We start from the raw sequence: 13876 nt of genomic DNA, 5'->3' as shown, positions 1-13876 counted from the left end.
AGTGATCAGATGAAAGAGTTTTTTTTAGCAAACGGTGCCCGACGAAAAACTTCCGCCAGAAAGTTGTTCACATTTACTTGGGAAGCCTGGCACGCCAAACGGGATAAATCGAAATAAACGTTGAACGTTCACTTGCGGCCACGGATTCAAGTGGATGGACGGAAAGGTGCGCCCCGCCCGGGCAGAGGATAGCGCCCGGAGCCGCCCACGCTTTGACCACGACGACGACGGTGGACGCTGAAGAGGAAGGGGGCGACGCTTCCTGTTCCCGCCGACTTTAAAGGTGAGTACTTTGGAAGATGAGACGCCCCTCCGACTCTATGAGAATTTGCAAAAGACAGTCGGCTTTCAAGTCGACGGGCGCTGTGATCCGACATTGCCTCCTCGCGTTAGCGAGTGAGCTAAGAGAAAAGACGAACGCCGAAGACGAAGAGAGGCCCGTTTTGCAGAAGATCAACGAGCCTTTGGGCTTCCAGTGGATCCGAGAGCACCCTTTGACATCAAGCGGTCCTTTCAACGCCGACTTGAGAGACGCCCATTAGCCCTTGACTGGAAGCTAAGAAACATCCGGCGGGGGCCCTTCTCATGCTTCTCCTCCTCCTCCTCACAACCGCGAGCATTTACGTCAAAGTCGCACGACTGCACCTCACGGAGGGGAACAGAGGCGCTCGCTCGCCGAGAGCCGGTCCACCTGTCGGCGCCGGAGAACGCAAGGGTGTCAGACTCGGGTTGCTTGCTTGAACCTCAACTCAATTTCACCATTTTCCATCAAATATTTAGATTCCCTTTTCCACCCACATCCCGAAAAGAGGCAGGCTAGGCCAATTGTAGGCACAATGTGTCAACGCAAATATGGCGGAAAGGGCCCAAAGTTTGGGCTGATCAACTTTGAGGTGCGAAAAACAAAAAAGCAGCGTGCAGGTGAGAACTCAGTCACGCTCATTAGTAAACAGACGGGGGTCTCCTGGCCCCGCCCCTTTCCACCTATCCCAGCCTTTTCTAAGTATTCACACGTGTGTGTTTGTCAGAGATGCTAATTAACCACCTGATGAGGACGATATTATTGGCAATTACCGGCTTTTGCTTCATCACAAGTTTCAAGGATCCGCGTGTGTGTGTGTGTGTGTGTGAGTGAGGGGGAGGGGCTTAGGAGAAAAAATAAAAACGGGGAGTGCAGGTGTGTACGCTTAAGGTGCAAACACAACAGCGGTGATATAAAAAAAAAAAAAAGCACAGAAGATTGGCGTCAAGCTGTTTGCGCGCCAGACGACTGGCGAGATTGATTGCTTCACACGCGCACTTCCCACGTTACACCGCGCCACGCGTCGAAATGAAACCAAAATGGCTGACAAAGTGTCTTTGGAGTGGATGGTGACAACGTTGGATTGGGTAAGGAGCGTCTTAAACGTCCAAAATAGTCCACGATACCCGAGTTGGCTCGACAAATCATATACGGTAGACTTTTTGGCTGCCCTTACCAGTCACAGACGTCCAATTCAAGTTGGCTAGCGGCGACGCCACCCACTTCCCATAGATTAGACGTCCCGTTGTGATAAACTGACGGCAGACGGATGAAAAGGGGGCACGCGATTGGGCGTATGTGGTGGACTATCGACGCGACGTGGCCGGCGTGCGTGCGTGCGTGCGTGCGGGAGAGCCCAAGGCTGCTCGTTAATCACCTTGGTTGGAAGGAATGGAATTGAGCTCCAATGGCTGGAAACACCTGCATTTTCAGGCAAAAAAATAAAACAAAACACGCCCGTCTTTTGATTTTCGGCCCTTGACCAATAAGACGTCGGGACGGGGATCACGTGACGCCGTCCATCAAATCAACCATTTGATGACGAATGTGTGGTTTTCAAAATGGCTTTGATGGATTTCATGGATCGAAAATGTTGATCCACATCATCATTTTAGTTGTGCCAAATAAGATAGATCACAGGTGTGTCAAAGTGGCGGCCCGGGGGCCAAATGTGGCCCGCCGCATCCTTTTGTGTGGCCAGGGAAAGTCAATCACGAGTGCCGACGTTCTGTTTTAGGATCAAATTCAAATGAAGAGTAGAGATTTATATTAAATTCCCTGATTTTTCCTCTTTTAAACCAATCATTGCTATTTTTTAATCCTCGTGTTTTTAGTTCAAAAATCATTTTGTAAAATTTAAAAATATATTTTAAAAAAGCTCAAATAAACATCGTTTTAGGTCTATAAAAACGGAATATTCGGGGCTTTTAATCCAAAAAAAATATTCCTAAAATGAAATGGAGTTGAGGTTAAAGCGTCCCGCCAAGAAACCCAACGAGTCTGACACCCCTGCGATAGACAAAAATGCCAATCCTTTTTCAAAAATAAATCACCACTTGTTAAAGACGACTTTACTTGTAGTACTTTTGAAATCAATGGCGACTTCCAACTGTCGCTGGCGCTAGCTTTCGGGGTGAAGAAGCGCACCGCCGATAAGCGCTAAGCGCTCAATTTGAGCTCCACGTCAGGGCGTTCCAAAGAAAACGCCCGTAAGATCGGTGACAAAGCCGCCACTGTGCGTGACCGAGACCACCACAACAACAACAAAAAAATGACATGGATTTGGAATGTGGCGAGGAGGAACAATGGCGGCCACAAAAGACGCTCTTCATGCCAGTAAGAAAAGATGCCACGGCGAACGACGTGGGCATCGGGAGGCAAAAGGTCAAACATTCCTGGTTGGGCCTACGCCGTCGTCAGGCCGCACAAAAGAGCTTGATGAGGCGGGATGCAAAATGCCTGCCTACGTGCCTACGTGCGTCGGACGTGTTGACGGCCAGAGAGCCACATCCATGACGACAGAACGTCCGTCTGTTGTCGCTCCCGAAAGGTCACGGGATGCTAATGATGCCCGATACTTCTGCTCCGCTCTCGGCTTCACGACGCCAATGAACAAACGTGGCGTTGGTCGTCCACCCACGTGGACGACCAGCGCCACTAAAAAAAGAGTCCAAAAGATAAAGAAAGGGAGAGACAGAGAAAAAAAAAAAAGGATTTCCCGGCTAGCGGCGGCGGCGGCAGTAAGCGGAGCGCAATCATGGAAGCTGGCAGTTCATTTTTCACAAGCTCAGACATCGACCAGTCTTCCAAAGTAATGGCCTTCTGGCGGGAGGCGGCTTTATGAACAAACTCTAAGATAGTTACTTAGGAGACACGTGGGGGGGGCTTTCGGGGAGGCTTTCGGGGAGGTCCCGCTCCGACTGGGCCCGGCCGGGTTGATTCCCTGGGCCGACGAGCGCTCCCGCTAATACCCACGGCTAATAAAGATAAATCTCTCTCCGACTTGCCGGAAATAAGACTCAAATGGCCGGAGAGACGGACGGGAGAGCCAATTGACTTTTGCGGGGGGAAACAAAAAACTGTCCGTCCAGCCACAATTCCAATTTGGCCACGGACAAAACATTAGACGGGATCGGAAACGTGATACCACGCGTCGTCTGACCGGATGAACGTAAACAGATTGCACGGTGAAATCGTCAAATCGAGTACAAGGCCCCCACCACCCCAAAAAACAGAAAAATGCTTGTGGAGAAGTCGTGTGGCAACAATACAGCGCCTAAATTGCTATGGAGAAATGCCGGTCGACCCACCCAACATGGCCGCCGGTGGCCCTTCCCAAGACAATGACAGATGTCCTATGAAGTCCAATCATTCATCTGCTCTCAATTCAATCGAGGTTCCCATCCCATGCGTCCGTGCTATCGGTACCGTACGGATGGATACCACACGGCCGAACGTCGCAATCGGTACGAAGGAAGACTATTTGGGCTCTATTCTTTACGCTTTCTGGGACTGACTTCAATTCCTACCTTGATCGGGATCAGGCCACGCCCTCAAAAACACTGTGCATCATCAAACACAAAAGACGCAATCATTGAAATTGGAGACTCACCGGATTCGTCGGGTCGTTTCACGTCGAAGGACGACAGGTTGTCGCTCCCGTAGGCTCGGAGGACCGACATCACGTTCATCTGCTGCTCCTCCTCCTCCTCGTCGTCGTCGTCGTCGCCCTTGGGGAGTCCCGGCGGCGAGGCCTCGGACGGAGGCGAGAGGCCGGGGCCCCGCGTCCCCCACCGGTTCCCGGGGGACGACCCTTGCTGAGGGTCTGGCTGGAAAAGCGAGGGTGCCACGCCAGGGTCCGGGGAGGGACTGGCTCCCTCACGCTCCGCGTCCTCGTCTCGCTCCTCTCCGCCCTCGTCCCGCTCCTCGTCGGAGGGACGTCGCCCGCGATCGAGGGTGGCGAACGGGCTTTGGGCGGAAGCCGGCGGCCCCGGGTCGGCGGCCTCGTCCCCGGAGCCGACCCGCTCCTCGTCCGGGTCCCCGCAGGAGCTCCTCTCGGCCGAGGGCGCGGCGCCAAAGGCCTCGCCCACAAAGGCTTCGCCCCCGAAGGCCTCGGCCGCAAAGACCTCGCTTCCGAAGGGCTCGCTTCCAAAGACCTCGCCCGCGTATCCTCGGGGGCCCCGGGGCCGGGGGGATCCGTCGCACAGGCCGCCGAAGCGCCTGTAAAAGTCGCTCTGGAAGGGGTCGTAGGGCCGCTCCGGGCGCCGGTTCCAACCCGGTCGGTTTCCGTCTCCGTCTCCCAGCGAGGCCTTGACGTCGTGCGGCGCCTCCTTGCCCGCCTCGGCCCTCTGCGGCGGCGGTGGCGCCCCCAGATGGTTGGCCTGGAGGTGCAGGGCCATCAGCTCCGGGGAGGCGGTGGAGAAGGAGCAGAAGAGGCAGCCGTGCCAGGCCACGTCGTCGCGGACGCTCAGGGAGGAGCCGGGCGGGGAGCCCGACGGGGAGCCCGACGGGGAGCCCGACGGGGAGCCGGGCGGGGAGCCGGAGCGGACCGACACCGACAGGTCCAGCGGCTCGAACTGGGAGCCCACCTTGCCGTTCTTGCCGGGGGCCGGGCGCCGTCCCGCCGCCCGGTCCGCCTCCCGGTCCGCCTCCCGCTCGGCCGGGGCGGCCCGCTTGGCCCTGGGCTCGCCGTCGTCCGGGTGGCGGCGGGGGCCCCGGATCTGGAGCGGGCCCTCCTTGGCCTCCCTCTTGGCCGAGCCCAGCACAAAATTGTCCACCAGGGCCCGCAGCGAGCCCTGGAAGCGGACCCCGTCGCCCATCATGCTCCGGTAGGCCCGGCTCAGGTCGGAGAAGCCGTCGGCGGGGAGCGGACCCTCGTTGGCGTCGCCGGCCGGCGAGGCCCACTGGAGCGGCGGAGGCGGCAGGTGTCCCCGGAAGTCCACGTTGGGGGGCGCGCTCTTGAAGACGCCGCGCAGGACGTCGGGGCGGGCAAAGATGGCCGCCTTCCCCGGCTCCTCCTTGTTGTGCTCTTGCGAGGAGGAAGAGGAAGAGGAGGAAGAGCCGCCATTCTGCCGCTCGCGGTGGTGCCGTTCCAGGTGGTACTTGAGGCTGGCCGATTGGGTGCCGGCGTAATCGCAATGAGGGCAGCGGTAGGGTTTCTCTCCTGAGACAGAAAGCCAAAGAAAGAAAGCCAAAGAAGCAAATCATTAACCCGATTATTAGCGGCTGGATATCCAAAAGCCATTGGCCCCCCCGACCCCCGGGGTCACGTCACCTCCCCGGAGGAGGCAAAAAGGAGGTCGGGGCGCCAAATCAAAGGCATTTCATTAACGCTAATAACAAAAGAGGATGTTTCCCTTTTTTCTCTTGTAAGCCCCGAGGAGGAGGAGGAGGAGGAGGAGCATTTCACAGGCAAAAATCCCATTACAAGTGATTTTTACGGCTATTTCTTGGGCCCGTCGTCTCCCGCTCGGTGGAACCGCCCCCCCCCCCCCCCCCAAAAAAAGAACACCCGCGCGCGCGAATGGTCGTTGCAATCTGTAGGCTACTCTCTACTTTTGCAGCAAACGTGGAAAAAAAACATTCCTTTGAATGATTCAACATTCCTGGACATTACAAGTTATCAGTCATCTATTTTTTTTTAGATAAAGATATGCTGATACCCATTTAAGACCATTTTTGACGCCATTTGTCAAGCAGGCGGCCTTTACTTTCTTTTCTTTTTCTTCTTGGCTGGACTATACTTTGCGTGAAGAACAAACAAGAGTTCTCAGAAGAAAAGGCGCGAGAGCGGAAGAGCTGATGAAGGCAGCTTTAATACGACTGTCCACAAGAGCCACCACAGTCATAAAGATAAACATCCAACCACCCACTGCCGCGTCAGCGCCGTCGAGCGCCGTCGAGCGCCGCGTCTGGCCGCTCGCCGTCGGGGGCCGGGGAGGTGGGGCGATCAGAGCGCCAAAAGTGTTAGAGTCGAGGTCCTGGCCAGCCGCTCGCCATCATAAAAAAATGGACTAAACGATTACATGGGGTCGCCAACGTACGCAAGACTCGCGAGATGGAAAAATGGAGGCGCCTCTGGAGGACTTTGAGGATCTTGCGTATGGCTGGCCTTCGCCGACGGATATCCGCTGATAATCTCGTAAATGTAAAGGCACGGCGAAATAAAATTGGGATTTTTTTTTTTACAATGCATTAAATGGTAAAAGCGATGAATGAAACTGAAAATGTAGTTTATAGTCAATGAATTTCCATCCATTTGTTTCCAATGACGTCCTTCAGACGACATCTTTCTGCATCGGGACCGAAAAAGTCAATGATGATTGGCAACTTTCTGTTTTAAGATCAAATTCAAATGAAGAGTATCGATGGATATTACATTTCCTGATTTTCCTGATATAAAATCAATAATTGTTATATTTTAGTCCATTTTTCCTGTTTTTAGTTTAAAAATATAATTTTGCAAAGTCTAAAAATATATTTTAAAAAAATACTAAAATAAACATTGTTTTAGATCTATAAAAACGGAATATTCGTGGCTTTTAATCCATTTTTAAAAATTAAAAAAGGAAATACTCTATCTAAAATGGCCCACATGAAATGGAGTTGACGCCAACCACCCCAGTCTGACACCCCTTGTTTAAAGGTCTTGACGGATGGGGAGGCCCCAGCCAGGTAAAACCGGCGTTTGGGCGACGTCGGAAGTCCGGCCCGCCGTCCGTCTTCATTTGCCCCCCCTCCCCCCGGGGGCGGGCATTAACGAGCTCTCGAGAGGAAGACGAGAGAGAGAGTTTTTTCTCCTTTTTCTTTTAAATCACATCAGTGTAATTTGCGTCTAATTTGGCCGGCGGAATATCATTTGGTCCGGTTAGAGGAATGGCGGCGGCTAATTTGCATGGGGGACGTTTCCTTATTCAATCAGCTGCGCCGGTGGCGGCGCTTATTGGGTTAAAAGCTCATCTCTGCGCTTCCACGGCGTCAAAAGGAAAGAGGAAAGAGGAAAGAAAAAAAAGGCCAGCCAATGGGCGTCTGCCTGCCTGCCTGCCTGGCGCTTGCCTTTTGTCCTACTCGTCGCCGTATCAATATTGGATGGCGTGGCCAGCCAGAGAGAGCGAACGACTGTTTGCGACTGGCTTTCTTTTTTTTTTTTCTTTCTGGAATAGCGCCCTCTAAATAATGATCAACGACTCTAGCGCCATGCCATTTGCTAATTATATCCATGATTTACTACACAGCCCGACTTAAATCATTCAAAGCAGCCTGGCGTAACAATGCCTTCTGAAAATGCCCCCCCCCCCCCATCCCCTCGGTTTCCCTCCCCCCTCTTGACTCCCCCCTCCCCGCCCCAATTTTGCCTTTCTGCTCCCAGCAAGCGTTTCCATGTGTCGACTGTAAACATGATATGATTGCGTGTTTGCCTTTTCTTCCCGTCAATCGGCAAATCCCACTTTTGTAACTTTTGCTCTTCTTTAAAGGAAGGGGGTGATTTATGCAAGACCCCCCCCCCCCACCCCATCCTCCCCCCTCATTGTTTAATGAAACTACATCTGCCGGCAACTTGGATGGCGGTGGCGCTGCAAAGAGAGCGCCGCCGCTGCGCCTTCAAATTGCGTGGCATCGATGAGCAGACGGGGAAGGTTGGCCCCCAATTGGGGGAGCAATTGGGGGGGCCAATTGGCCTCCGATCGGTCCCCGCTTTGGGGTGCTACTTTATCTCGAGTGGAGCTCCGTTTCTTGATTGATTTTTTTAGTTCTTTGTGAAGTGGATGGCCACAGCAAAACTTTTTGAAATGTCCGGTAGACGTCCAATGCATTCTGAAGTGGGAGGATGGCAGCCAATCAGCAACCCTTTCTTTCCCACTTTGGGGGTCAACGTTTGGGGCCAATTTGCTCTCCATCCAGATGGACTGGAGAGTCAAATTTGACACGTGGAACCAACCGCTCGCCGTCGAGACTCAGACAGAGCGAACGAACGAGGGAGGGAAGGAGGGAGGGAGGGAGGGAGGGAGGTTTTTCGGTGTGGAGGCATTCTGTTTTTCCAGCTGTTTGGCGGAAGACGCCGCCATTTATCTTCCGGATCATTAAAAGGAGCTCTTCGGGGTTAAGTCCCCGTTTCCGCCATTTGCCGGCGAGCGCGCCGCCGTCTTGGAGGAGCGGCGGCGAGGACAGCTGCGCCGTCATCCGTCAAGGGGGGACATCTGGGGAGGCTTATAGCGGAGGGGGGGTCTCCCACTCCACCATACGTACTGTATCGTACGTAGCGCCTCGCAACATTACGCGCCATTTACAGCTAAAGGTCAACATGTCGCCGTTAATCCACTTTTAATTGATACGGGCGCGAACGCCGCTGTGGACGGGGGGAGGGGCTTGTATTCCCTTCAAAATGGGGGAGACGGGAAAAGTTTGCCGTCAGTTGCATGGCAAATTTCTGCATTCTATTCCAATGTGGTGGCCATTCTTTGTTGAAAGCGTCAAAATGTGGCATTTGGCGGCGCATTTGGCGGCGCATTTGGCGGCCTTCCCGGCCCCGCCCCCTTCTTTGACTTTCCCTCTGATCTCAATTTGTTTCACACATCATCGCCGTTTTGGTGGCCATTAAAATTTAATGCGCGACAAGGAGACGCGGCCCCACTGTGGATGTTTATTTGGACGGACGCAGCTTTTACGCACGTCACAGACAGACAGACAGTCGGCGGAAGGCCTTAAATGAGGGTTGCGCGCACTCGTGGGCTATCCGGTCCCATCCCATCCCATCCGGGTTTATCCCCCTCCCGCTAACGAGATGCCGACGGAAAGGAAGGAGAGGAAGGAGCTCAAATATAGCGGCGTTGGAGAGGCCACGCGGTGTAAATATCCAGGCTGGCGCATATTTGGAGGTGGCTAACGGTGGCGGGCGGACGGACGGACGGACGGCTAATGAACACGCCGCCGTCGAGGCTGATATTTCATTATACAAATGAATGCTCCCATTTTAATGGGAAAGTCACATCATGAATCTGGGCTTCAGTGACAGCAATTAGAGGGCCAGATTGTCCCCTTCTGGACAAGCCGCCATTTAGCGCTAAGCATCTGCCAGCGTGTGTGCGGGAAAGCGCGCATCCGGCAGTGCGTGCGTACGTGCGTGCGTGCGTCCGGGGAAAGCGCACACACACACACACACACACAAAAAAAGAATCATCATTAAAAATAAAATTAAAAAGAAAAAAAAAGCCCTCTGCCGTGACAATGGTTTGGCTGCCATTTAACCTTACCTTAACCTTGTCATCAACAAACACTCTGGCCCCTCCCCTAGCTTAGCGTGTATGTTAGCCCCTACGCTAGCTAGCCCCCTATTCCTCAGCACTAAGTTTGGCTACATTTAAAGGGCCACACAAATGACTCAAGCATTGTTTTAGTCTTCATTTTTCAAGACATCTACAATTGAAAAGTTGGCATTAGCTTAGCTATTTCAATGCCAGCTCACAAAGTACGTGTTAGAAAAATAGGGGGAAACTGCGCCTGACACCCAGGAAATCGGGTTTAGGCTGGGTTAAAGGTCATGCGCAAAGGCTAGCCAATCAGAAAGCAAAAAGTTAGCGGTGAGCAGGCATGACAAAAAACAGCAGTTGACTTTTGAACGCCAGAAACAAGTTTTGTTTTATTTCTGGCGAGCCGGTTGTCACTTCCTGTTTTTTTTTTTTTTTTTTTCTCCCGCATTTGAATCCCGCCCAGAGTGGCGAGTGGAAATCCTTCACAGCTGAAAGACATCAACGCCGGATTCTTTTCTTCTTCTCGCTCGTCATTTTGCGGTGAGCTCAACAAAAGACCACCCGGGTGTAACCCCACACAACCCCCCCCCCCCCCCTCCTGAGGCCCTCCTCTCGTACTCACACGCTCGACTCCAATGCCGCTAACAACGTCCAATCGTCTTTCCTCACCAGGAGAACGGCAGGAACGTCAACTTCATTTCACGTGGACCATTTTAGATAGAATATATAATTTTTTAAATACAAATTAATTAAAAGAACTGGATTAAAATCCCTGAATATTCCGTTTTTATAGATCTAAAACAATGTTTATTTTTTTTTTTTTTAAATATATTTTTTAGATTTTACAAAATGATTTTTGAATTAAAAACACAGAAAAACTGGATTAAAAGGAAAATTATTGAATTAAAAGGTGAAAAATGAGTAAATATAATATAAATCTGTACTCTTCATTTGAATTTGATCCTAAAACAGAAAGTTGCCACTCATGATTGACTTTCCCGGCCGCAAAAAATGATGCGTTGGGCCAGATTTGACCCCCGGGCCACATCTTTGACACCTGTAGAAAAGCGTTTTTTTTTTTTTCATGCCATATGGGTCCGCTATCGGAATGGGAAGACGAAGAAGGGCGAGAAGGACGTCAAATGACGACGACGCCAGTTGACAGTGGGAAAGGAGGAGGAGGAGGAGGAGGAGGGAGACGGCGCCGATCGCCACCCGTCGGCGGACGGGGGAGCGGCTAATGAGGTGTTCTCGGACTAACGGGGAGCCACCAGAGCGTGCGTTTTCGTCCATCGCACGTTTTACAAAAGGCGCCACTCGGAAGCCCACACCATCTGCGTGTCGCTCAAATTTCTAACGTCGGTACGAGATGGAGGGAGGGAGGGTTTGGAGGGAGAGATGGCGGTTTGTCAGGGTGGGAGGAACCCAAAAGTGTGGGCGTCATTCACGCTCTAGCTAGCGTCTGGCCTACGGTGACGTCAGCTCCGATGGACCCGGCTGGGAGCGACTGTTCCACTGACCTGTGTGAATGCGCAGGTGGACCTTGAGGTGATGCGAGGTGCGGAAGGACTTGCCGCAGTAGGGGCAGTCCTTGGAGGCGGAGCCCAGGGAACGCTGAGACGCGGAGGGCGCCGCCGCCACCGCGCCCACACCCGCGGCCGCCTTGGCCGCCTCTTCGCCGGCATCTGCGCAAAGGAGAGGGTCCTGGGTTAAATTGCAAGTTCGAAAAATGAAGTTAGTACACCCCGACTTTCCCCTTTTCCCCACCTTTGGGTCCCACCACCACACGCCGCCCACGTAACAGATCCAAGACGGAAAAGCGTCGAAAAAGGCGCCGCTTCGATGCGACGACCGAGGACAACTTTAGACATCAGAACCAGTGTTTTTTATGTTGTTGTTGTTGTTGTTGTTGTTTTTTTGAAGCACAGACTTGTCATATTAACGGCACGGGATTAAAAAGGCGCTAATTGCGATCAAGTCCCAACAGCGCAAACAAGGTTTTGATGGCGCCTTTTGATGCTCGGCGGCCCATCCCGTCCATCAAAGCCACCGTGGTGGTGGGTATTTTTAATTGAGCGTTTGCCGACTGTCAGCGCTCATCACAGGCGGACGGACGGACGGCTCGGCGTAACGTAACCACGCTCGTTCGCTCGTTCGCCTTCACCTCGCCAGTCGATAACAGACGGCAAAGCGGCAGCGGCGTCATCGTTTTATTTTCTATTTCTATTTCTTCCTCCCCCCGCCGCTCGGTCAAAAGCGTTATCACCCCGTCATATCTGTGACAGCGAGCTGTCACAATCAGCTGGCGGTGGCGCCGGCAGGAAGAGAAAAAAAAATCTGGGCGTGCTGACACGGGCCAATCTATTTGCGTTTCTCGCCATTGTTTGTTTCGGGACGGAAAGTCGGCGTCGGCCCGTAGCGAGCGCCAGCCGCCATTGACGGCCCACCGCGTCCAAACTTTCAGCATTTTGTTGTGGAAATACGGTATTAAAATGATATTTGTGGTCTTTTAACGGCACCTTTAAAAGAAAAGTGGCGGACGGCGGGAAAGGTCTTTAATCAGCGGACGGATCCGTCCGTCCGTCGGTGCGTCCGTCTCTTTTAATGTGGCGGCTTCAATTACGGTAAAAGTCAGGGCGCGGCGGCGGCGGCGGCGGGAGCGCAAATATTGACACCTTATTGCACAACACATTTATGACATTTTGAAGGTCATCCGCCGGCTACGTACGTCGGGCCTCATCGCTCACGTGCCGTCTCCCAATCTTGCGCCCGTATCGATCCCGCTCCGCTCTTATGCAAAGCGTCGGCGGACGCCCGTTAAAGGTCGAGCGTCCGCCCGACGTCCGATAAGACGCCGACGCCTACGCCGGCTGATTAGCGGCACAGGAAAAGAAAGTATCGCAAAGTCTGAACGGGAAATATTCATTCTTTCCTTTTTTATTAGCATTTTTTTTAACTAAGGTTTCAAAACTTTTTTTTAATAAATGTATTAAAATAACTGGATTAAAATCCCAGAATATTTAGTTATTTATAGGTCTAAAACTGTTTTTTTTAAAATATATTTTTAGGTTTTACAAAATGATTTTTGAACTAAAAACACAGAAAAAAATGGATTAAAAATGTCAATTATTGATTTAAAAATTGGGGAAAATCAGGAAATGTAATATTCATCTATAATCTTTATTATAATTTGATCGTAAAACAGGAAGTCGGCACTTTGACTTTCCCGGGCCACAAAACATGAGGCGGCGGGCCAGATTTGGCCCCCGGGCCGCCACTTTGACACCCGTGGACTAGACCATTACTGTAGTACATAAGTTAGTGGCGAGGATTGTCTGTCCCAGCTTCAGTCAGTCAGTTCAAGCTTTCAAAAATGGGCCAATAAAAACGTTTCTATGAACCGCAAGTTAAAAAAAATGGCATCAAAGAATTGAAGTTTTCGACGCCTTGTTTTTGTGGCCTTGCTCAAAAAACCACACGGCGTCGCAAAGAAGCCCCCCGTTGGTATTTGATCAAGAACGACCATTTAGTATTTAGTCTGGCTATCCGTAATACCTGCCTGGTGTTGCGACGTCAGATTGACATATTTTCAGTGCACATTTCATATGTGCGCTTTCAAAAATGGAAGCTGGCTCGTGCACGCGTGCTTTCATGCAAATTTGAGGCGGCCACGGCTGATGTGACATCTGTTCTTTCCATCGGGCCCCGTTTGCCGTCAAAATATATTGCAAATACATAAATGCATCTTTAAAGGCCACATTCAAAGCGCTTTTATTTCATCAATGTTAAAATCCCATCAATTTATCATGGCTGACGGCGAGAAGGAGAACCCAGACATGTTTAATTCAAGTGGATTTGATCTGAGAGAGCGCCCCCCCCCTCCTTTAACTGGTGTCACGGCGCCCTAATGGAACATGCCAGAACAAAGGCTCCCGGATCAGAGTTGAAGGGGCCGTCTGGGACCCAGTTGGGGAGACGGGCGGGTGGGCAGGCTGGCAGATAGACAGGCGTTCAAACCGCGTAGCTGTCGCCGGCACCACCGCGCGAACCCCGACTCGCCGACTCACCGACAAATAGATACATGGATCGAGATCCGCTTAAGTGAAGCCATCGATGGAGGAATACGACAAGAAATAGTAAAATCGCTCTATTATTCTCACAAAAGTGGCTGGGGGTGCCGGAGCCCATCCCATCCCATCGCAGGGGCACAAACAACCCAACATACTTGTACCTTAGGACAATTTAGCTTTCACTTAGCCTAGCACGCATATTTTGGGGATGTGCGAGGAAAGCGGAGTACCCGGAGAAAAGCCAGGTGGGCAAACCT

The 13876-nt window shown here is 52.1% G+C and overlaps 1 protein-coding gene across 3 annotated transcripts in view; it reads right to left on the bottom strand.

Moving 5' to 3' along the window:
- The window catches only part of znf536 (zinc finger protein 536), a 111308-nt gene that overhangs the window by 14480 nt on the left and 82952 nt on the right, over nucleotides 1-13876 (bottom strand). For all 3 annotated transcript variants that reach the window (XM_077712625.1, XM_077712624.1, XM_077712623.1), the window contains exons 6-7: nucleotides 11070-11234; nucleotides 3915-5465 (exon numbers count right to left, since the gene is read on the bottom strand). In XM_077712625.1, coding sequence (XP_077568751.1) covers nucleotides 3915-5465; nucleotides 11070-11234 — 1716 coding nt within the window. The remainder of the gene's footprint in view (nucleotides 1-3914; nucleotides 5466-11069; nucleotides 11235-13876) is intronic.

The sequence above is a fragment of the Stigmatopora nigra genome, chromosome 3, assembly GCF_051989575.1.
Source record: "Stigmatopora nigra isolate UIUO_SnigA chromosome 3, RoL_Snig_1.1, whole genome shotgun sequence".
Classification (NCBI taxonomy): Eukaryota; Metazoa; Chordata; class Actinopteri; order Syngnathiformes; family Syngnathidae; genus Stigmatopora; species Stigmatopora nigra.
This window is presented reverse-complemented; position numbering and strand designations above follow the sequence as displayed.